This window comes from Neophocaena asiaeorientalis, unplaced genomic scaffold, assembly GCF_003031525.2.
Source record: "Neophocaena asiaeorientalis asiaeorientalis breed wild unplaced genomic scaffold, Neophocaena_asiaeorientalis_V1.1 scaffold737, whole genome shotgun sequence".
Lineage (NCBI taxonomy): Eukaryota > Metazoa > Chordata > Mammalia > Artiodactyla > Phocoenidae > Neophocaena > Neophocaena asiaeorientalis.
The window spans coordinates 76,118-100,430 of NW_020175012.1; the positions used below are offsets into that span (position 1 = coordinate 76,118).

Below are 24,313 nucleotides of genomic sequence, written 5' to 3' on the forward strand. Positions count from 1 at the left end.
GAGATGTATTAGCATATTTCTGCCACTCAGTTTCAAACATGCAACATTTTTATGTATATTTGCTCTCAGTTGAATTTGCCTCATTCATTCGTGGGAACCAAATATGTACAAAGAACCCTATACGCTGTGAACAAATAAAAGATGGAAAGGGCATTTTCTCTGCACTTACAGGGCCTTACACTGGTAGGTGAGAGTAAACACATATGATTCAATGTAGGAAGTGATAAGGGACAGAGAGAAAGGTTGGGAGTGTTCAGGACAGGGAGAGGCCATTACTGCCTTGGGATGGGGATCATGAAGCCATCATGGGGAGATGACATTTGAGCTGGACCTTAAATATGCGTAGGCGGGGCTTCCCTGGTGGCGCAGTGGTTGAGAGTCCGCCTGCCGATGCAGGGGACACGGGTTCGTGTCCCGGTCCGGGAAGATGCCACATGCCTCAGAGCGGCTGGACCCGTGAGCCATGGCCGCTGAGCCTGCGCATCTGGAGCCTGTGCTCGGCAACGGGAGAGGCCACAGCATTGAGAGGCCCGCGTATAGCAAAAAAAAAAATGCGTGGGCGGCCATTTGCAGCAACATGGATGGACCAAGACATTATCATACTAAGCAAACTAGTCAGAAAGAGAAAGACAAACACCATATGATATCACTTATATGTGAAATCTAAAATACGATACAAATCAATATATCTATGAAAAAAAAAGACTCACAGATAGAGAGAGCACACTTGTGGTTGCCAAGGGGTAGGGGAGATGTGGGAGGGAAGGATTGGGAGTTTGGGATTAGCAGAGGCAAACTATTACACATAGGATGGACAAACAACGATATGGAACATGGAACTATATTCAATATCCTGTGACAAACCTTAATGGAAAAGAATATGAAAAAGAATATATGTATGTGTATATATATATATATATATCTTCAATAAAATTTTAGAAAATACTAGAAGGGTAGACTTTGTCAATGGAGAGTTGAATGGGAAGAGTATTCCAGGAGCTGGGAACTGCCAAAGCATAGGCAGAGGAGAAGAAAAGCATGGGATACACACGATAAATGCAGAATAGGAAGCGGTATGGTTAGACTGCAGGGTAGGATGGAAGGTAGGTGGGAGAACTGTTAGGAGAAGGTTGAAAGATCAGCGAGGGCTGACTCAAGGAGGGCCTTACATCCTCTGGAAATAATGGCAGGCTCAGCAAATCTGTTGTTTTATTTGCAACAAAAAATAGGCTAGCTGAATAAAAATGTAGTTTCTGAATTCTGTACCTCACTGGCCAACCTAACCACTTTCATTTTAACAATTTCATTGTCTGACCTTTCTGAAAATTATTTTCTGCCTACAATGGGCAAGGCTATTGATAAGTGTTGAGTACAGAGGAATGTCAACCTGCATTGCTCTTGTTCTCACTGACTGTGTTCTGCTACACCATCGGCAGAACATTTTACTTGGTCACTTATTCATGCTAGAGGAACTCTGTTTTGCAGCTGATGGGGGTGAAGGGGGAGAGGTTTTAAGAAGTCATCTCAGGCATCTTATCATTCAACTGGGAATGGTTGTAAGTAAAACACCTTTTAATTCATGCATCTACATATAGGTTGGCTTAGAAATAAATTACATCCAAGACCGCTCAGTGAGAACCAATCCACTAAAAGCCAGAAGACTAAACCCAGCAATGTTATCTAGAAGCACGGACACAGGCTGAAGTGATCATGGAAAGTGTCTTCTCTCTTTTGAAATGGACATAAGGAGCCCTGATGGGAATCTGCAGGTCTGTGCTAAACTCACATACACACACATGCCAGCTTAGCTTATATAAAGGGGAGCAAAAGCAGTGCAGAGAAATAAATTTAAGTCTCTCTGTACAGAAGTAGTTTTTCATTGGATCCTCTTTAAGCTAGTTTTTAAGTCCCGTTACCACATTTGAGTGTGTGGGTATATACTGTCTCCGGTAATGCTGTCCTGTACTGTTTACCTCTCCTTTGACCATCACATGTCACCAGGTTTTGGTGATTTAGTGTGCTTTTCTATGCCCACTTGGTGCTCCAGGATTACAGATGATGTAGAAATGGAAGTTACATTCTGTTACTTTTAATGGAAAATATACTAAGAATCTAATCAGAACAATCCAAGTAGAATAATTTTCCAGGCAGACTCCATGTGCTTCAGATAACTGGATGGTTTAATGGACCGAAAAGCAAAATCATTCTGAATGTTCCTGTACATCAGAAATTTGGGGATTTGGTTCCGCATTAATTTTTCACGTTGGTTCCACACCTTCAGTTCTGTATTCACCATCCTTACCCCCAGTTTAAAAAGTATTTGATTTTTTTCCTTTTTAAAGAGCTCATAATCCACTTCAGATCATTTCATTGATTATTTCTCAGTTAGTCTTTCTGTATTCTGTAGAGCTAGGCTGTTCGTCTCTACAGCTAATCCCACTAATACAACTTAAAGAAGCCCAGGAATGAGATAGCGGTGAAAATCTCTAACCAGTATTGGCAGCAAACAGGAAGAAGCATAACAGGCGAGCTGGAATCCTGCAAAAAGGAACGCTGTGGGTGAAACAAAGCAACAGCAACAACAAGCTGTCTCTTACCAGAAGGGCACTGATTTCATCTGCATGAATTAACCATATTTCATTCCCAGGGAGATGAAGGGAAATCTTATTTTTCTAGACGTCAAAAAAATTTTTTTAACAAACCCAAGACACAAACAGTCCTGCTTCTTCCCCTAAGCCAATCTCAACTACTGGGAATCTTTAGCCTCTCTGAATGTCTATATGGTTTGTATTCCAAATCACACACTCCAGCACTTGGATATTTTGTGCTTTACTTTCATTGTTTCTTACAAGTAAGTTTTGTCTTCCCAGACAGAGGACAGATAGTTTCTTCCACTTCTTCATTATATCCCACAGAATCTAATGTGGGGCTGTGTACTAAAGAAGTACCTCTCAAGGTCACTCACCAATGTATGAAAAAGTCCCCACAGGGTGAGAGGTCCCTTGGTCCCTGTTCCCCTCTGACTTCTCTGCCATAGTCAAGAGAGAACATTGGATTGCGTGCAAGGGTTACTGAGGAGTGGGCAGGATTCTTTAGCTAATTTTCCAGCAGGAGGATCATTGTACTTATGGGTCTGACCTCCATCCTCTATAATATAGACTCTGCATATTCTAACCTTTGTAAACAGGGTCAATTCCCCAGACACAGCACCGTCACAACGCACTGGTTCTCTGACATGCTTTGTTCAGTCCGACCAGTGAAATATTTAGATGCATGCTCTTAACTCTTACCTAATGTACGGGGAGATTGTATACTCAATTTCTTTACGCCCCTTCTTTGCCCTCAAATATTCTGCCTTTTCTGATCAGAGAGGTTGTTTTTCACTTTATTCGCTTTGTACCCTTTTTTCTTTCTTGATCTCAGTGCTATTTCTACCATTTGTTTAATGGCAATATTCATATTTTTTTCATTCATTCTTCAGATTTGGAAATTGGTATGAAATTAACAAAATTTGAATGATAACGTTCTGTTGATAGTGACAGAACTTCTCTTGCCCAGTTGCCCTTAAATTATAAATGGGGTTGTTGACCTCTTCAGTTCTAAAACTTGGCGACCTTTTTCTTTGCAAGCCACACCAGTTGTGAGAGATGATAGATAGGTAGGTAGGTAGATAGACAGATGATAGATAGCGTGAGTCTATATTTTTTCTGTGAGAAGAGTTTTCTGAAGTCACATCGTCACCAATCTTTGAGTCATACTGTAGGTTTCCCAGGTTGTCAGCCATGGAGGACACTCCGTTGGGCTAATGGCGAGGGATTTGCCTGTGGGGGGCAGGGAGCCACCTTTCACAGAAAGGCACTGGAATAACTCAAGGCAACTAAAAGCTTACTTTTCTCTTTGAGAGGCCCCATAGGAAGCACCAGCTTTAAGTGAAATCTTTATGAAAGGATTCCTTCTCTGAATTTTCCCAACAGGTCTCTTTGTTATTACCCCAAGAGAGCTGCCTACCAGTCAGGGAATCAAATCTCCCTTATCGTGTCCAGACTGCTTTACTGCTGCACACACCCCCTTGGCGGGAGGGCTACAAATGGTTCTCTCAAGCTCCACTCAAACCACCAACCTGCCGTGTCTGAAATGCCCCAGCCCTTTCTGGCCTCGTGTATTTGACTCCTACACCATAGGGAAGTCCCCCTTGGATTCCAAAAGAAAATTAAACTCCTTGGAATTCCAAACTAATAAACTTTCACAGAGTGGCCCCAGGTGGATTGGTTATCATGATATTTTGGTCTCACCTAACCAATAAGAGGGCCGGTTGGCAAGTTCCCAGGATGAATATTCTCATATAAGCTTTGGATTAGAGGAAGCCAAAAGATTTTCGGCCATCTACATGCTCAACTTACACCCCACCTGGGTTCTGAGGTAGAGATCTGGTGACGATTGGGGCCCTGCAAGGCAATTAAAAGAAATAAAGCGAAGTATTATATTTTAATTGATGTAATCTTCAAGCTCCCAGTGGAATCTGGGGTGATATCTGACTAGAGTTACCCCAGGTATCAATAGATGACTATTCTGTGAAAGTGCATTTAGGAAGACAAAACCCTATGAATCCTGAACTTCATTAACATGTGTATCCGTTTGGGGAGGGCCGGGGGATTGGCTCTGCCTCCAGGACTACAAATTGAAAGAAGCCACCTAGATTTTTCTGGGGTCTGAACAAAGAGCGGAAGAGGATAGGGAATGGAGAAGGAGCGAGAAAAGGGCAGGTGGAGGGGAAGACAAAATGTGGATTTCTACTTTTATTTGCTTTCAGAGTACCTGGATTTTAGACACACCAAACCATTCTTTCCAAACCCAAACAGCTTTCATCCATCACTAACATTTCAGGGTTTGTTTCTGTTTTATTGTAAATATTGCAGTCGAAGAAAGATAAACAGACAAGAAAAAACGGCTTTATACAGTATACAGAATCAGATAGAAAATACAGAATGAAAAAGAAAGCCGACAACCAACAGATAAAAAGTGGAGACAAACCAAGGAAGAGAACTAGCTGGTTGCACATTCACTCACCAGCTTGAGTGAGGTGCAGCAATGGTCCCAGCAGCTGACAGAAACTGCCTAGCGCTGTCAGTCTTATCTTTATTCCGTGAAAGAAACAGACTTTATGAATGATTCATGTGGACATTTATTTCACCAATCCATTTTATAAAAGTTTGCTATTGATCAAGATATCCTGCTCATAAAAACAAGTTTTTTTGTGTGTGTTTTTTGTTTTTTGTTTTTTTTTTTTTTAAAAAACAACCCTTCCTGCCCCACATGACAGTAGGGACCACATTGTCAGAAGCGCGGAATGGAGCTGTGGGTCGGGGCAGCATGGCACCATTGCAGTCTGCGGTCCATCTGCCTTCAGGTGCCCTTCCCACCAAATCCACGTTTCTCCAGGAGGCTCTAAGCAAGGTTTAAAAAAAGACTCATGTCCTGCAGAGCTTGCCGACATTTGATGGTTTAAGAGGGAAAAGTAAAAAGATTCAAATTCATAAGAGAGAAGAGGTCAGCCTAGGACAAAACTGGTATCCTTTATAGGAACCATCGGGGTACCCCCAGGATGGCAGTTCTAACTAATAGTCCTGGCACAAAGAAGATGTCGACCCAATGTCGACGGCAAAAGCATGGAATTAAGCTTGTTGTCTTGCAAAGGTGTCTTTATTTTAGTACGTTCAGAACAGAAACAACGTGAGGACAATTTGATTCAAGGTGGTGACAGCGGGGGAGATGGCCCTAGTGGCTGTTTAGTTCTCTCTTCTCTGAATTTTCTAAGTTGACAAACAGAAATTGCATAGAATTTGTTTTCAATCAGAAAATGAAAACTCTCTGTGTGAAACTCCCAACTGGCGAAGCCAACCAAAGGTCAAACAGCTGCTGAGAAGCTTCACCCCTCCCGCTGAGTGCTCCGGACACTGCAAACATCTCACAAGTAGAGAAGTACTTAGCAGGCATCTGACAGCCTGGAAAGCATCAGTAACTCCGATTGTGTAGATGAAAGAGAAGTGAGATGCTTCATGTAAAGTCATACAAGGGGGGGCTACTGCCCATGCTTAGGTGAGGACTCAAGAGTCCCTAGTTCCCAGGCCTGTGTATTGACTACAAGACCCTACCTCTCTCCCAGGAACCTGGCAAATTCTTGATTACTTAAGATCTTCCCATATAATAAACACACACACACACACACGCACACACACGCACACACACACACATTTGCACCGAGGTCTCACATCTAGTAGCAAGAAATCACCCAATCCATGATAGCCTTTGGGGGGGGTCTGGCTTCATAGGCAGCTACCGAGTTTGATTAAAAAGAGGTGCAGTTGACAAAGTATGCACCAGACCAGCAGGGCAGCCCCATCCTTCCCCACCTGAAGACAGCACGTTCCTGCTGAAGCCAAGGCCACTGTTGGGGAAATTTGTATTTACCCTCTCTGCTCCTTAAACGAGGGCCTGGGATACTTTGTGCCTTCCACTCTCCTCCGTTATCTCTCTTCTTCAGAGATCACATTCACCAAAGACCAAATCAAACCCAATCATAGGGAAAGTCGAAAAGAGAGAGAAAGAAAGGACAAATTAACCTCTGAAATCCCAGGCATTTCAAGGTCTCTCAGTAAACTATGAGTTAATTGGGTTTTGGCATTTAAAAAATTACTGGACCTTTCTTTGATATTCTCCACCTGATTCACCACCTCCTACATGCCCTGCGGCCCCAGTCACCACACAGAAAGGAGAGTTCAACATCTGGAGTCTGATGCACTGGCCGCTTCATATCCTAAAATTTAGGAAAATGGTAACAGGGATTATTGTGACTTCAATTCCCTAACCCAGCCTCCCCCTCCAAGAAAACGAAACAAAGGAATAGAATTGAGACAACAAAGAAGAAAAGGAAGGAAGGAGAGAAACAGAGAAAACAAAAGAAAAGAACATTAACAAAAATATACAAATCCAGAAAAGAAAAACTTCCCTGTTGAGTTTAATTTTTTTTTTTTTTTTCCTGTAAGAACTAGACCCAGGGTACAATGGCCCCTTCCTAGGGGGAAATTCCTCTGATGATGCCACCAATCCATCAGACGGTCTGGGCAGGGACCCCTCCCACCCCGACTCTTTAGTTTTGTTGAGAGGGAAAGGCCCACTGCGGGAAGAGGGGGCTTGTGGCCAGGTGGAAGAGCGTCCCCTGCCACTCGGGCTCAACGTCTCTGGGTGGCCCCAGCTCCCCGGACCAGGGCGCCGTCTCCGGCTGGGGCGTCAGGCTCTTTGATCGTTTTGTAAAGTTACTGGATCCAAAATCTGGAGAGAAGGGTGGACGCTGTACAAGTCCGGGGGCCCCGCCGGCAGTATGGCGGGCTCAGCGCAGCCCGCCTCCGCACCGGGTCGGGGAGCCGGGCATCCTCGGCGGCGGGGCTACTCGGGCTCGCTGCTGTTGGTGGTCTTCTCCCACTCCAGGCTCTCCTCGCTGCGCGCCGGCGACGGCCGCGCCCGCAGGCCCTGGAAGCGGCGGCACTCGGGGCACACGCGTATGTGCGTGCAGCCGCGGGCCACCAGGGCGGCCTCCTGGGCCAGTCTCTGCGCCAGCTGGTCAGGCTCCCCGGCCCCGCACAGCTTGCCGTTGCTGAGGGTCACGGTGCCCCGGGGCCGGCGCTGCTCCTCGGGGATGGGGGGCTGCGGCGGCGGTAGCCCGGCGCGCCGCCGGCGCGGGCGGACACTGTCCTGACACAGGATGATGCTGCGCAGCTCGCTCACCATCTCCTGGCAGACGGACACCTGGAGGACACGAGGAGGTCACAGCCCGACCTCTCGGGACCAGCCCCCGAGGGTCCCCTGCGGGCTCATTCGGGCGCGCGATTAGGGTGCAGTGTTTCACAATTATATCATCTTACATGTTTGAAGGTCTTTCAATCCACCTCCTCACTTCCACCCGCTATTTAATATTCCAACATCCTCCATACCATCCCGCCAGCTGGTCGTCTCGTCTTCGAACAGCTTCAAAGACACTGATCTCACCATGTTGGGAAGGTGCCCCTACCATTTTTGCAGATTACCCTTAAACGCTGCTTCCTTCTACTGACTTAATTCCTCTCCCTGAACTTTTCATCCATCCATCCCAGTTAAATTTGGACCTTGAAGCCGACTAAGTAAATAATCCCTTTACCGCATGTCAGTCTTTCAAGCCTGTGAAAAAACAACCATGTCTCCATGAACTTTCTGTTCTCAGGCCAAAGAGTCTCATTTCTTTTAATCCGCTGGTTATGGCTGGAAAGGCTGCGTTCTAACAATTACTATAATAACAAAAACAAGGCAATCTACTCCTGCAGCTCTGCCATCTCCTGATAAGAAACTCTTGGGTCCAGCTGTGTTTCAAAATATTTTGAATTTTGACAAGGTAATACAATGCACATAAAATATGTATCACTTCCAGTGGGCTCTGGGGAAGACCCTGTATTCAAACACATTAATGTTTCTGTAGCAAAATGAATATACGTTCACACCAAGTGAGTTAAAGACCATGAACATTAGCCTCATACAAGTCCAAGTCAAGGTTTGTCACCAAAAGCATTGGCATCAAACTTACAAAAAGCTTGGAACTTTTTGAGCTTTTGAGGTTTCAGAATTGTGGATGAAGAATCTTGAACCTGTACCACGACTACTACTGTTATACCCATTTCACAGATGTGGAAATAGAGGCTCCGAGAAGTTAGATACCTTGCCAGAAATTACTCGACTAACAAACAGCTGACCCAGAATTTGAACCTAAACCTACATACTGCAGAGCACATGCATGCTCTGCTTTCTTCTCTGCTCTGTGCTGGAAAGGACACTTTCTCCCATTAGGATGGGAGAGGCAGCTTTCTGTTCTTTCATGTTCCTTCCTCCAGTCTTCCCGTTCTATCGACAGGATAGTTGTTCTACCATAGTCAAATAGTTAACTTAGCCTTTACTGTTCTTTCTAGATGTTGGGAGAGCTTGAACTCCTCACTGAATTTTTCAAGGTACATCCAGACCACTGGCGAGCTCTTGGGAGAATAACCCAGGGTGCACAGATCCTCTACCTGAAGCAGCTACAGAGAAGTAGACTCCCCTAATGGAACACGGCCTGAGTTAGGACTTGAGACCTGGATTCTGGACCCAAGGTTGTTGGTGAATAGCAGAAACTGTAGTCAAGTCACTTAACTTCTCTGTGCTTCTAATAATAACTACAACAAAAACACCTCCACCTGCCTAATCTATTATATGTGACAAGAACATAAAGACATATATTGATATTTACTGACTGTCAACTAAGTATCAAACACTGTGCTTTGCAGTGGAAATACAGACACAAAGGACTCAGTCCTTACTTTCAGGCAGTGCAATGTCTCGTAGCCAGGCTGATACGAAAATAATTGACACACAGTTTGTAAGTGCTCTACGTGCTGGTTACAGGGGTGGTGGAAAGGAGGAGGAATGAGCAACTTTCTGGTCCAGGGAAGAAGGCAGGAGAACTCCGGAAGGTTTCACAGGGACAGGAACACCTGAACGAGGTCTTAGGAAGAGGTAAGAGCACCGCCGTTTAAGGGGTGGACAGAAGGAGAAAGCCAGTAACGCTGGAGAGGGAAGGAGGAGGGAAACCAAGAGAGCTTGGAGCAGGCAAGGCAAGGGAGGAGAGAGTTCTGGGAGGAGAGAGTTCTGGAAGGAGCGGTCCACTTCATCGAGGGCCACACTGAGGTCCAATAAGGCCCAGTGGGTTCTCTTTTGGTTTTGTTCATTGGGAGGGGTCAGACCTCTCAGCCATGACCTTTCGGGGAGGGGGTGGGGAGAAGCCAGCTGCCGTGGAGTGAGGCCCGAGTGGGAGGCGAGCACATGGAGAGAGAGGCAGTCGGATCACCTGGGCTTGCGAGAGGAGAGGGGTAGGGCAAGAGCTACAGCATCATGGCTATTATTTGAAAATGTGGATAAACATGAGCATAGTTTTGGACTTGGGGGAGAGAGCAGGCAAAAAAAAATAAAGGGGAGAAAAAGGATAATCCTAGAGGAGCTGAGGAAAGGTGGGAACAAGGCAGAGATGGAGGGATGACCAGAACACCTGCGGAAGCCCTGGGGGTGGCTCCAGTTGTGGGTAAATTTTCAGGTGGGTGTTTTAATTTGGGGCTGGTCACTCCCGAGTTCCAGGTGAGGCAGGAGGTAAAATTAGTCATGGAGGAGCAAAGGGATGTGAGGAGTGGGTGATGGCCTGGAAGTCCTACTGGGAAGTGGGAAGGAGGCTGAGCACAGAAAAGGAAAAGACCGGTCAGCAGTGTTGAATGGAGGCCCTACATGAGGCTGGACCGCCTCGGTTTATAGGGGTGCTGTACTCTTCTGTACTGTTATCTGCTGTTAGGAGCTGTCAATTAGGGAAGGAGATGTTAGGATGATCAGGAGTTGGGAGATTGAGATAGAGGCCAATATATTTCAAAAACCAAACAATGCAAGTAGCGTGTAATGATTTGTGCCCTGGAATGGAGATAGAATGGGGTAAAGTCATCTTCCTTCTCTCAGACTCTTCCATCTGTGTGAAGTTTATATTAACCCAGTTTCTAAGCCACAGGTTTGGGAACTAAACTTATTCAAAATGCCTGAGAAGGAAGATGTCTTTAGGAGCTCTCGTGAATTGGGATACCTCTAAACAGCTTTACCTGCAAGGCCAAAACATACGTAAGATGGAAGAACCAAAGCCATCGTTTCCATTAGTAACCTGGTACTTTCGCCTGTTTTCCCTTATAACACTACATCTTAAATCATAGTTGTGTAAGTCTTTGTTGTTCATAAAACATTTTTCACAGATTTATTTACTGGGCTGTTTCAAAGAAGAATCTGAAGCCCAGAGAGGTTATGTGCCCTTTCTGTGGCTGCATAGTTAGTAAGTGATGAAGCCTGAACCCTGAGCTCCTGTCCTCGGAACTGGGATTCTTTCCGCTGTGCTGCTGTTCCATGGGTGCCCCACCCTCCTGTGGGATTTCACAAGTTCTGTCTGAAATGACCTTTGTCCCTGTGTGAGCCTGTGAACTTGGCCCTGCTTGCCAATACTATAGGTCATACCCCTTAGAAGGTTTACCTCGGTCGCTTCTGAGTGTCGGAGAGTCCATAAAAACTCCAACATAGCCATAAAAATGGCCACGATTAAGCCACAAATAAGAACCACAAAGATTCCACCAATATTCTCCATTCCCAGTCCTGTAAGAAAGTGAGAACGAACAAAAAATAGTGTAAAAGAGCTGGGAGACATAATCATTCTACCAAAAATGCTGAATGACCAGAACTTGAGTCTTGTAGACATTTTACACACATGTTCCTTGAGATATAATTATTCTTTGGAACCAAAAATGCAGCATAGCTGGAGTAGAAGAGGGGAAAGGGCTCTAGATGCAAGTGGAGGAGATTGGTGAGAAGCTTTCTGGGGTGGGAGGGTCAGTCAGTTTTAGAAAAGGGCTAAGGAAAATTTTGATTTAGCATATAGAGACATGATAGCAAAATACCAGTAAATTCTAGCACTTTCATAAAAATTTCATCAATCTTCCTAATATTGTGTTTGCTTCATATAAAGCAACTGTCGTAACCAAACTATGGATAGAAAAAATTACACTGACTTAATTGTGTCAACGTGTTACTAACAGACTTACTTGGAAAGTAAAACGTTTTATCCCAGGTGGTTCCCGCACCTGGCTGCCATCAGAACCACCTGGGAAGCTCATTAAAGGTATGGATTCCTAACCCTCACCCCAGACATATTGAATCCCTATCTCTGGAGATGCGGCCCAGGAATCTATACTTTAAAATGCATTTCACAAGTGATTCTTTTCCAGCCAGGCCTAAAATTTGTTGGCAAATTGGTATTTTGGGAAGCATGTGTATGGCTAAGTTCCTTGAAGGTAGGCAGTTTCTGGTTGTAACCTCATTGCCAAGCATGACACCTGGCATATCATATATACTCAATAGATATTTCTGGAATTATATGGTTGTGTCCAACACTGAGTTAGCTATGTAATTGGATGCTTTTTTTTGTACTAGAGAAACCCAAACGTTAGGGGAGTGTCAGAAACACATGAAACCCTGATTCAAGAGGAGCCGCAATCATAAATCAAAAAGCATCTTTTATCCTGAAAAATGCCAAGAGGGTAGCTTATGTCCTGTGCTGTTGGAATGCCTGCACACTTGAGTGTTTGTTCAACCAGCAGTGCCTTCATGGGACACAGAGCTATGTCGGTGTCAGGGAAAGCCAGCTTCATACAACACTGAGATGAGCCATGGATCAGAAGCAGAAATCTGACACTGCTTCCTACACTTTGGAAAGCTGGGAAAATGGCCCTACCGAGCCATTTTACGATTCCTTGGGTTTTCTTTCACAAAGACTCAAATGGCTGTCTGTTGGTTTTTTGTTTTGTTTTGTTTTGAAAATAACACAACTCGGCACAGCGCCTGCCTACACCAATAATCTGCTACAATGGCTCCAAGGGCTTCCAGCATGAATGTACCCAGTGGATTGTATACTCTGGTCTGCAGGTCCACACAGCCAACTCTTGGGTACCTGTGTGAGTAAACATCCTCTATTGTGAATAACCAGAAAGAGGAGATGACTTAAAAACTCAGTTCTAAGGGAAGGCACACAGCGTTTGGAGTAGATTTCTACCCTCCAAGAGGAAGGTGCTTGGGCTTCATTTGTTCACCTGCCCCCCTAACCTGGGACCATTTGGGAAGAAGGCTTTTAACCATAGGAACATCCGGGGACAGAAGGGACACTTAAGGGGGAATGCACCAAGGACATAGCTGCGGTGTCCAGCCAGATTTAGGGGTGGTGAGAACCGGGTATTGGGACGTGCATCTGAGCATCATGGACAAACTAGTTTCTCCAGCCAGCCCATGTAGAGAAAGGGCTCCCCAGTGAAGGGGAAGTGATGACTGTGATACCAAAGATGCCCACCTGTTCAGGTAAACAGAGCTCCAAGTGACTGGTGAGGTACCACAAGACTTTCCTGTCACCTTGGGATAGCTCTGCCTGATGTAGAAAAAGACAAGGATCCCCTTGAAGGGCTTCAACCTCCCCTTGTGTTTCTGCAGAGGTGTTCTCCCCTCCTCGAGTCCAATTTGGCCATCTGGACTCTAGTGTTTCCCTGTCACCCTCAGTCACCATCCCAGCCCTCCCCAACCTTTTCCCCCTACTGACTCTTTCCCTCAGTGCACACACACACTCACATCTTTCCCTTCTTAAAGAAAAATACAAAATCCTTCTCCCTCCAGCTCTGTCTAGTGATACCCTTCTCTTTCCTTCCTTCCCTAGGCAAGATTTTTGAAACTGTCTATATCAGAACTATGTTAAGACAGTCCTTAAAAGGCTTACATTTGGAGACCCATCCCACATGAAAGCAAGTAGGAGAAAAGGCACCCACATCTTATGTTAAATGCATTTTAAAAATTTTGCTTCTGATGTGACGGAGTGGCAAGCAACAGTTAATGTATAATTGGCTGTGATTTCTCAGCAGTCGTTCATACAAGAGAATGTTTGCAAAAGGAGAAAAATCAAACCAAAAAAAATTGTTTCTAGGGCTTCCCTGGTGGTGCAGTGGTTGAGAGTCCGCCTGCCGATGCAGGGGACACGGGTTCGTGCCCCGGTCCGGGAGGATCCCACATGCCGCGGAGCGTCTGGGCCCGCGAGCCATGGCCGCTGAGCCTGCGCGTCCGGAGCCCGTGCTCCGCAACGGGAGAGGCCACAACAGTGAGAGGCCCGCGTACCGCAAAAAAAAAAAAAAGTTTCTAAATGTAATAAAGTTTTTATGAATATTAAATTTAAAAATTAATGAAGTCGAAACAATGTTACATTTTGGAGATAGTTAATTACATGTCTTAATTTGATTTAGCAGTTTTCTTTTTGCATTTTGAAGCTAATAATTTTTTTCAGATCTCAAACATAATTTTGAACACTTGAAAATCTTTTAGGCGCTAGGTGGTCTGTCTATGGTATCTAAAGGAGAAAATGATTGCGTCTGAATTCACTTTTATTCTCCCGATATTCACTTGTCATCCCATGAAATTTTGTCTTGTACCACTAAAACCAAGCTCACTGAGGTTACCAACGAACATTTTCTTTCTAACCTATCGGAAAATTTCCAGTCCCAATCTTAAGTGACCTCTGGTAACACCTGACATTGTCAACCACACCCCCTTCTTGGCATTTTTTTTTTTTTTTTTTGTCCACGCTGCGAGGCTTGTGGGATCTCAGTTCCCGCACCAGGGATTGAATCCAGGCCATGGCTGTGAAAGCACCGAATCCTAACCACTGAACCACCAGGGAACTCCCCCTTCTTGGCGTCTTATGAAGCCATTGCTCTCTGCTCTCCACCAATCTTCTCAATTGCCTTTGCCTGCTCTGAGGCATATTCTCCCATTTCCCTGCATTTGGCCTCTTATCTCTCCTCCACGCACTGTCCTGCTGATTTTACCTCCTAAATACTTTTCAATTTCTTACCCTTTCTCTCTCTCTCTCTCTCTCTCTCTCTCTCTGCTACCACTTCCCTAGCTCAAGGCCACACCATCTCTTGCTTGGACTTTGGCAGCATCTCCAAAGTGATTTCCCTGCTCGTAGCTGTGTCCTCCTCAACTTTACCGTCCACCTAGTTGCCTGAGTGATCCTTCTGATCAGAGATGCTTTCTGATACAACATATGCCACTCTAATATTGCATAAAATAATAATTAGTTTCATGTTATATACCTGGATTTCCCACTAGACTGTGATTCCCTTGAGAGGAAGAGCCATGTCTTGTTCAACTCTATAACCCCTGGCACATCATAAGAGCCCAATAAATGTTTGTTGAAAAAATGAGCTGACAGAAAGAGGATAAGGACATCCCAGGTGTAGAACCATGAATTCTCAAAAGCTTTGGATGCATACTGTGATATGTATTCATTCCTAATTAAATGTTGTTTAAAATAATCATAAAGTGGGCCGGCCCTCGTTCAGTGCTCCCAGCCTGGTGGCCTAGACTGCACTCTGTGGCTGGCCAGAGTGGGACTGAACACGATGTGGACGATCCACAGTATGGACTTGACCACACGCGGTCGCGGGCAGGCGTGGGGGGATGGGCTAGGGTTATAAATGGACAGGTGATCTGTGCTGGGATAATCTTGATCAGATCAGGGAAAGCTTCTTTGAGGAGCTCAGGTTTGAACAGGATGCTGGTAGAAACCATGAGTCACTGAAACACCCCACAGCCTCTCTTTCCCAGCTTCTCGCGTTTCAGGGCCAGCATGTTAATCACGGGTGTTGGCTCCAGCGTGCTGACTCCTCGCTGAGTGGCCCCCTCCTCTTAGGAGCGGGGCTTGTATACCATTGGTGCCTTTAGGAACTTATTGGAAAGTGGAAGCAAGAATAGATTGCTGGCAGAGTCGGAGTTGAGAAACAGATGGAGTGGGGAGCGGGAAGCGGAGTTAGGAGACAGCAGCAGTTCCGTTAACGCTGTCGTTAGTCATTCTCCTAGAAGTCAAATGCCTTCCCCAGCTCAGAGCCCTTACTCAGAGGAGCCTGTCATGTGGACTCCCTCCAGGCTGACCCCAAGGCCCTCCACACCGGCAGGGGAGTCATCTCATCACTCCCCCTTCCCTTCTTCAGACGGGACCTCACAGAAGCCATCCAGACAGATGGTGTTGAAACTGAGATTTTCTCCTGACACTTGAGTCTCTGAGCCTCAGCTAGGCCTCAGCCATAAGACTGTATTAACCGAAATGGAATCAAACTCTCCCCACAAACTCCTGGTTGATTAAAGACCAGCTGTGGTGTGTCACTCACAGATTGCCCACAAATACAAATGATAGTTGACAAATGCAAATGAAGAACATTGTCTCTAGAACTAGAATGGCCACCTGGAAGGGAGAATCTCTGAGTAGATTTGAATCTCCACCCACCCACCCACCTGCTCTGTCTTCCGTTCTGACTGGCAAATAATCGCTTCTTGGATTCAGGTGCACGTATGTCCCAGCCCTTAAAACCCATTCATATCTCCAGATGGCACTGTGGAAGTTTGTAACTGCGATGCAGGAAAGCTCATTCTGAATGGGAGCCTGGGAAGCAAAGAGGCAGGATCACAGGAGCCACAGAGCAGGTGCAGAGGGAGGAGAGACCATTATACCACAATCCCGTCAAGGGACAGTGTATTTAGTCTTTGACTTTGGTCAACGCATCTTTCTCAAGAAAGCTCCCGTGAGCTGAGCACTACGCTAGGTGCTGAAGCTTGGTGCAATCTTCCACATTGAACATATTTGACAAAAACATGGATTCTTTGACCATTTTGACTTTCCAGCACTTCCTAATTCAGAGCTACATTCACCTACATCCATGCAAATACATTAAGTGGGCCCATCTCCATGGACGTATTTGTTGTCAACAGCAACTTCACGTGCCCATACGTGAGCCGACCCGTATCACCTTCCCAGAAAATATAAAGCGAATCGTCATGTTCGCACTGCTGAGGACTGTGAAATACTAAGTTTGCCATTTCTTCTTGCATTGACCATGACATCTGTTGACTAGCCCTAGCAGATTCTGGAGACGGTGATGGCAGAAGGGTAGAGAAAGGAACGCAGACTAGAAGAGGGATGGTAGAGGCATCTGATAAATATTGCAATTTAGCAAAACACAAGTCATGGGAGAGGTACTTTACAATTTATCAAAATATAGCTCAAGCACCTCATTTAAAAAAAAAAACATTATCTCATTCAATTATCATTAAAAATACTATAAAGAAAGTCCACGGTTGGCATTTTACAATTAAAGAAATGGGAATTCAGAGAACTTCAAGAATTTGCCCAAAGTCTTCAGAGCTCAGATGTGAAATCTAGATAAATCTGACTCTGCCCAGCTAATATTTATAAAAATAAAGCTGACCTTTATGACTATTTACTTTGAGCCAGGTTACCAGGCTAAACATTTTAATTCAATCCTAACAGTTGCCCTGTGAAATTGGCACTACCCTTACCTCCATGTTCCTGACCAGGAAACCAAGGTACTGGAGTCAGGGAACTTGCCCAGGGCTCCACGGCTGGCGAGGGGAAGTGCCAGGTCCAGATGGAAGCCAGAGCCTGAGCCCCTATCCCTACCCCCATATCACTTCTCCCCAGAACTCAGGGCCCCCATGGTCCCTCATGCTGCAAGGGGCGTGCTAACAGACCTCCACCTGGCTCCCTGTGACTGAGTTCATTCCTAGGACCACGCCACCCTCACCCCCAGTGACTGGGGAAGTGAGACCTATGTACGGGCTATTAGTTCCACTTATAAAATCCCCTTCTCTCCTTGGGAACATTACAGCAAATGTCTGAATCGATGATCCATTGACTTAATCTTGGCTCACTTTCCAGACACAGTGGGGCTGTGGTCTTTGTAACTGCTGACCTCCTTTGACGCAGACACACTGGGCCATGGTTCACCTCTGTTCCCGATCGCGCTTTCTGGCACCCCCTCCCCCGGAGTTTCCCCGTCTCTTAGCAGAGTCAATCTGATTTGATTAGGAAGAGGCTTCCTCGGCAAGCATCACTTCGAGACACTATCTAAACTCCCATATTCAGGTTTCCAGTCTTGGCCCTCTCCAGAGAAACCAGAGAACCAGGATAATAGAGCTGAGCCCCCAGGGAAGAAAGAGAAAGGAAAACGTCCCCGCGATTCCCCCAACCCCCCTCATCACTCGCCCCCGCTCTTGCTAAGATGTCTTACACTTTCATTCCCGCCGTGCCAGACAGCAAACTTCCTGCTCTCTAAGGATTTTGTGAGTCAATGCCACCGGCCTCTTTTCCATCCTTGAAAGGGGACCCTGATTTTCACAGCCTGGTGGTGTATTTATGTTCCTTTGAAGCCTGATTGTGAGCTTGTGTTTTTCAAGATAAAAGTATTTAATTTCCTTGGAATTCACCGACTACCTTTTTGTCTGGCAATTGTTCTGCAAAGCCTTCGGTAATCCAATCCCCTTGAATTGGGATGCTGGCCTCTGTGAGTGGCTAGCGATATTTCTTTTTATAGGAGTTGAGTGAGAAAATAAATAAAATAAGTGTTTTTGAAAAGACAAGGCAGAAGAAAATGAAACAGCTTGGAATGAAGCCTGCTTCTTTTTGTAATTCTCCAGTCTTCCACATGGTCTGCCATTGCGTTTTTCAGCTGTGTATGCAGGTAGCTGGTCACTGAGCTATAGGCAGGGAAAGAAACGGGGAGATGAAGCCAAGGGGTAATGTTGAGGTTCTCACCAGAGCCAAGTAAGACCCGACCAAAAGACTCAGGTGGTGGCGTCATCCCAATGTGAGGATTCTTCTCTGGAATTTGGCAGTGATACCGGAGCTGGTTAGAAGTGGAGTAGCAGCAGATCCTTTTCTTTGAAATTTCTCACATTTTAATAGGATAATGAAGTAGAAAAGGATTATGTGAGGCACTGCACGTTGTCTGGTACATTGCAATTGATGTCACTCTCAGTTTCAGAGATCTCTTGAGAACAGGACCGCCCTCACAGTTCCCTTCACCTCCATCCCTCTCTGTCTTCTCCATCTCCTCCTCCTTTCTTTAGGCACACGTGGAAGCCAACTGATCCCAACCACGAAAAGAAAGATCCCCTGGAAGCTGCGTTGGAAAGCAAATGAAAAGGACTGCCCTTTGTTCAATTTGAGACACAAGAAAAAACATGGTCCTGCGGCTCCATTCCTGGCCACCATGAAAGACTTAAAGGAAGAGATCTTTCAGGCCAGACTGGTCCCTGTTCTTCTGCCACAGGACGGGGGGTGTCTCTCGAGCAGTGAGTTTTATTCCGGAAGTTTGGTGGCTAATTTGTCACAGGGAGACCAAGCAGTGGCTCTGTTCCTTCCAGGCTAGTGCTTCTGGCCTGGCTTGGGGGAGGTCACGTGGACTTTCATTCAGCCAGGAAGCCTTTTAGTCTCTCTGAGTAATGTCTGTTTGGGTTTCAGCCATGGCAGAAATGGGGCCACTGCATTAAACTGGCACTAGCTGCTGCGGCTGGGCTGGGAGCCGAAGCCCTGGTTCTTACGGTGATTTGCACAGCATCTCCCAGACAGACCCCTCTTGGACATCACCACTTATTAATACAGCTCCCCCTCTCGTTCCCAAGGACGACTGCATGAAGGCAAGTTAACATCGGCTGGTTGGTAGAACCCTCGCATTTTCCGAAGCATGTGGGACCCGGGCAGGATGTCTTCCACTGTTTATCTTCCCTCTTCATCTGCTCAGTTCCCTTCTCCGTGCCAGGGAACATTCAGTCCCCCAGTGCGGAGTAGAACGAAGCCTCCTGATCAGTCCTTTCCATCTTCGCTGGGAGCCTGCTTTCCCTGTGTCTCCTCTCCATCCATCCTGAGCTCTGCTGTCAGACCAGGCTTCCTAAAATTCTGTAGAATGGGGAAGAATATCCCAAGCCAACCACTCTGCAAAAACAACAGCTTAATTTTTCTATAAAGGTACCTAACATCTACCTCAAACTCCCATTTCCACCTGATTGCCAAAAATGTAGCGATTTCTTTATGTTTAAATTTCAGGGGCTTCCCTGGTGGCGCAGTGGTTGAGAGTCCGCCTGCTGATGCAGGGGACGTGGGTTCGTGCCCCAGTCTGGGAAGATCCCACGTGCCGCGGAGCCGCTGGGCCTGTGAGCCATGGCCGCTGAGCCTGCGCGTCCGGAGCCTGTGCTCCGCAGCGGGAGAGGCCACAACAGTGAGAGGCCCGCGTACCGCAAAAAAAAAAAAAAAATCTTTAAATTTCAGATTTACATTCAGTTAAATACGGTGTTTTCTCTGTTCCCCCTTCACTCCTGGATGTATTTCAGGTCTGGGGCTGGGAAGGAGATTATGTGTCATGGGGGTGGGGTTAGATGTCCCATCCTAATGCCAGATTCCTCTTAGAATTCCAATATCCTTGTCTGGGGCCCCAGAAAATGTAGATCTATCCCTGGGACCTCTCTGCCCTGGGTCCCCATGTGCTATCTCTCACGCACCCACTCCACCATGGCGTGACACGTATTTATGGGGCATGCCAAACTCCAGAAGTAAGCAAAAATCTCTTTACCTCTTGGTATCCCCAACGAATCTAGGAGCTCTCTCTGGCACTCTCCCCCTCCCAGCAGGGCACAAGGCTCCTTCTTAGGGACCTGCCACATTCTAACATATCCTTTCTTGGTCTGCATCTTTTTATCCGGTTCACAGACTGGGTGGCCTGGCTCTTTGAACTTCTAGTGTTAGCTTTATGCAAAGCTTCCTTCAGGTACTGGCCTCCTGTATTCCAAAATAGTGATACTTTGTTAGCAAATCAAAATCCGTGAATTCTAAGAACATTGTCTCTGCTGAGTTGGAACAACTTCTTTTGGAACTTAAAGCCAATAACTGGACTCCGTTCTTCCCGAGGCAATGACTGTGCCCAGGGACCATGAATGCCACCGACAGCTCAGAATTCCATCCACAGCACCTGCTTTCCTGAGGCCACATCTCACTCCAGAACCTTTGAGGTCTTCCACCAATGTCTCCAACTCGGTCCACTGTGCTGTCAGTGTGCCAAGGCATATGCAAAGCTCTGGGGTGTTTACAGGGCATCTTCCTGGTACACTGATTTTACTTAGAGTCTAGGAGTGAAAAGCATTTTTCTACTACATAAACATGCCCCTATTACATTGTCAGATGCAAAATTCACATGTGTTTTTAGGACAAAACAGAAGAGGAAATTCCAAACATGCTGGGCTGCTTTAGACTCTGTCCCCAGATCCCCAAACATGCATACTCAGGGTCCTCTGCTATTAATTCTTTCCCTGGGAAAGTTTGGGACGTACTGGTTTGCTGTCCACACGCCTTGACCTTGTTTTCAATGCCCTCTTAACTCCAACCTCATCCTACTTATCCAAACCAATCTCTGAGTGTGACAACTCTGTTCCACAACCTTCCTAAAGCTGTGACTCGTAATGAATGCATCAGGGCCCAATGTCTCTGTAAACCTTCCCCGACTATTGTGCAGAATTAATCACTTTATTCTCTGGGCTTCCTAACACTTTCTGTCCAGCTCTATGAAAGCATTCCTACATTGCAACCATTATAGTGATGCTCTGTGCCTCTCTTTAAACCTCTTGAGGGCGGGGCCATGTCTCATTGTTTTTCATATTCTCAGAGCCCAGCACAATGCCTGATACACAGTGGTCTACATGGGGTGTCAGGGCTCCTGTTTGGGGGGAAAAAAGACTTAAAAAGTAGGACCAGTCTGGACGTTCTTGAGATGATTGCCCATTCATTCATTACTTGTTCATCCTTTCATCAAATACGGATGAAATGTCAGATGATATGCTGGTCAGTGGGATAGAAAAATAAATAAGACACAGACCCTGCACTTGAGATTTTCATAGTCCATGGGGGACAACTATCAACAGACAAACCAATGCCCTGAGTGTTCATCTTAGAAAAGCTACGGAGCCTTGAGGAACATCGAGTGGATGGGCGTACTCGTGGCGTTGGATACTATTCAGACCTCAATTTCTTCTTTAGGCCTAGATTTTAGAATAAAATCGGTTCTCATTTCCTTTGCGCCAGTGCTTTGCTGAGTGTTTAACATGGTTTATCTGGTTCAGTCTTCACAATAGCCCGGGGAGGTGGCATTATTATTTCTAGTTCTATTCTCCAGAGGAGGAAACAGAGGCTTAAAGATGCTTCACAGTGTATATAACAAGGCCATTTATGGAGCGGAGTCCATTTGACCCAGTGCCTGTGACCTTGAACCCTGTCTACACTGCCTCAGGGGAGAGAACCAACCTAGCGGCTGTCAGCAGAACAAATAGGTGGGCAGGAGGGAAATATGTGAGCCCCATTCTTAGAGTGGGGCGCGGGGGGAGCCCATTGGACTTCGGGTGAAATCTCTGATGGGAGAGAGAGACAATCTAAATTGAGGTGCCAGAGTGAAAACTGTAAGGTCCCAGCTCCTGTGTCGTCATCCTCATCCTTGTCAATCTGCTGCCCTCCAACTGTTTCTCTATAGATTAGCAGTGAAAATAAACACAGAGAAATAAGGGCACAAAGGGGAAGGGCCTGTGGCTGGGCTTAGGAGTCAAGGATGAAAGGGGAAACTGGAGAGCTGGGATCAACTCAGTAGTGAGTCTCGAGGGGAAACAGGCTCAAAGAGATCAAATAGGGTCAGGTTTATAAAAGAAAGGAAAGCCAGGAGATCCACAACTAGTGGTAAGGAAAAGAGGCGGGAGGCCCGGAGCAGACAGAGCTGGCAGCAGGGGGCCGGTGGGGAGCCTGTGGGTTCCCTGCACCCCTCTGAGCCCTTGCTCTTGCCCACCCCCTGTTTTGCTCCGGCCTCCTGCATCTACAGCATCCCTGCATCCCTGCATACGTTCAGTCAGCTGTTCAGAGGCAGGAACAGCTCAAAGGAGTAGAGAGCTGTGAGCGTGAAGGTTACTCGGGAAAGCATCATAGCACAGTTTCATTTGCCACCTTAGCGTGGCCCAGGAGGACAGTAATTGGTGGCTTTTGACAGCTACCAGTCAGTGGCTTTAATCACACATCCCACAGAGCCCCTACTACGTGCCAGGCTCTGTAGGGAGGCCAGGGACACAGAAGCGGGTGAGATGGGTCCACATCTAAGGTGCCATCACCCGGGCAGAGGAAACCAAGAGTTGTAACGTAGTGTGTTGAGGGCTCCATCCAAAATCACGGAAGGCACCCGACCCACTGTGGGGAGGGGCAGCTGGAGGGCGACCAGGGGCTTCTAGGGCAACAGAAACCTGGACATTTCTCTTGTTTCACTCTGGGTCCCAGGTCCACCTCTCTGTTTCTATTGAGTTTGTTCAGGTTTTTCCGTAAGAGGTTATGGAACAACCCAAACGAACTTTTCGGCCAACCCTAAATTTTAAATTACTCCAGATCAAAAGCCACTACTGTTTCCCTCCATCTCCTTGGTAAGATGGCGCTCCTTCCTGCCACTCTGAAGTTCATTGTTCCCACAGAAAAACATGGACATATATTATCTTACCAATAATCTCACTTTACTTTGACTTTCCTGGGCCCAGTCAGATTTAGACTGCTTTCAATCCATGAGTCTTTTTCTGGGGAGGGGGCGGTGGAGGCACATCCTGCCATCCACACCTTCCCGGGTTCGAACCGTCTAGGCAGCCCAGATCGCCCCACGGGAATGTTTCTTCTCACACCCACACCACCTGCGGTCCCCACTCACAGCCCTGCCCGCTGCACCGATCTCTGCCTCTGCATCCTCCCTCAAGGTGCTTCTTGCCTGCAATGTCCCGCTCCCCGCTTCCTTTCCTATACTGGTCCTGGGCGTCTTCAACATCTAGTGCATTCTTTCAAATCCATGAAAGTTTTCTGATACTTTTCTCTGTACCTCCCCCATTTCTTTTTTTCTCTGAACAAACAGAGTCAGTCTCCTCCACCTTTGACCTTTGGGGAGTGGAGAGCCAAGAATGGTGTGGCCTCCCACCGTTCCTGCAAAGGAAGGGGCAGCATTTCCTCCAAACGACAAAGGGCTTGTCCCTGTAGGTCCACATTCCTGAGCCCTCTCCTCAAAGGATCAAGAGGCACAGGGAGACCCTTAGAAACACAAAGTCATTCCCTTACTGTCTCATCCCGGATAATCACTCACGCTGAGCAGAGAGGGAAGCACAGAGCATCATTCATTTTACTCCCCAGCTGCCTCCCCAGGGGCGAGTGTGCATAGGTAAATTTGCTGCATATTTTAGCAAGGCTGCAGTAGATTACTGGGGTGACCATATGATTCATTGCCCAAGCCAGGACACTTTGAAAATGAAAGGACATTCTAAAAATAACTAACAGGCATTCATGGATCTACAACAGATGTAACCCGAGACTATCCTGGATATGTTCCCCCTATAGAAAATGCTGGGTGTTCAGGGACCCTCGACACTCTTCAACTACACGTCAGTCAGGGACTGCTTTCTATCCAGTCGTATTTATGATTCATTCAATAAAATATCCATGTGCCAGGGCCTGTGGACAGCCCTGTAAGGAAGACAAACCCTGCCCTCATGGAACTTACATTCTAGTCGAAAAGGCAGAAAGTAAACAAATGAATAGAAACTATACTATCAGGTAGTGATAAGCTCTGAAAAGCAGAGCCCGAGGGAAGGGGAGAGATGTGTGGCGTGGGGAGGGAAGGCCTCTCTGAGGGACCTTCTGAGGGAACAGTGTGCAGACCCTGAGGTGGGAGGCGGCTGGGAGGCTTGGGGAACAGGAAGAAAAGGGGGAAACAGATCAGGAAGGGTCGGGAGGCCATAGAAAGCT

General features: G+C 46.5%; 1 protein-coding gene across 1 annotated transcript in view; it reads right to left on the reverse strand.

Annotated features, from left to right (window-relative positions):
- Positions 1 to 7,156: 7,156 nt before the first annotated feature.
- The window catches only part of GRIK4 (glutamate ionotropic receptor kainate type subunit 4), a 304,530-nt gene continuing 287,373 nt past the window's right edge, over positions 7,157 to 24,313 (reverse strand). The window contains exons 18-19 of the mRNA XM_024761910.1: positions 11,111 to 11,229; positions 7,157 to 7,803 (exon numbers count right to left, since the gene is read on the reverse strand). Of these exons, the coding sequence (XP_024617678.1) occupies positions 7,444 to 7,803; positions 11,111 to 11,229 (479 nt within the window). The 3' untranslated portion in view covers positions 7,157 to 7,443. The remainder of the gene's footprint in view (positions 7,804 to 11,110; positions 11,230 to 24,313) is intronic.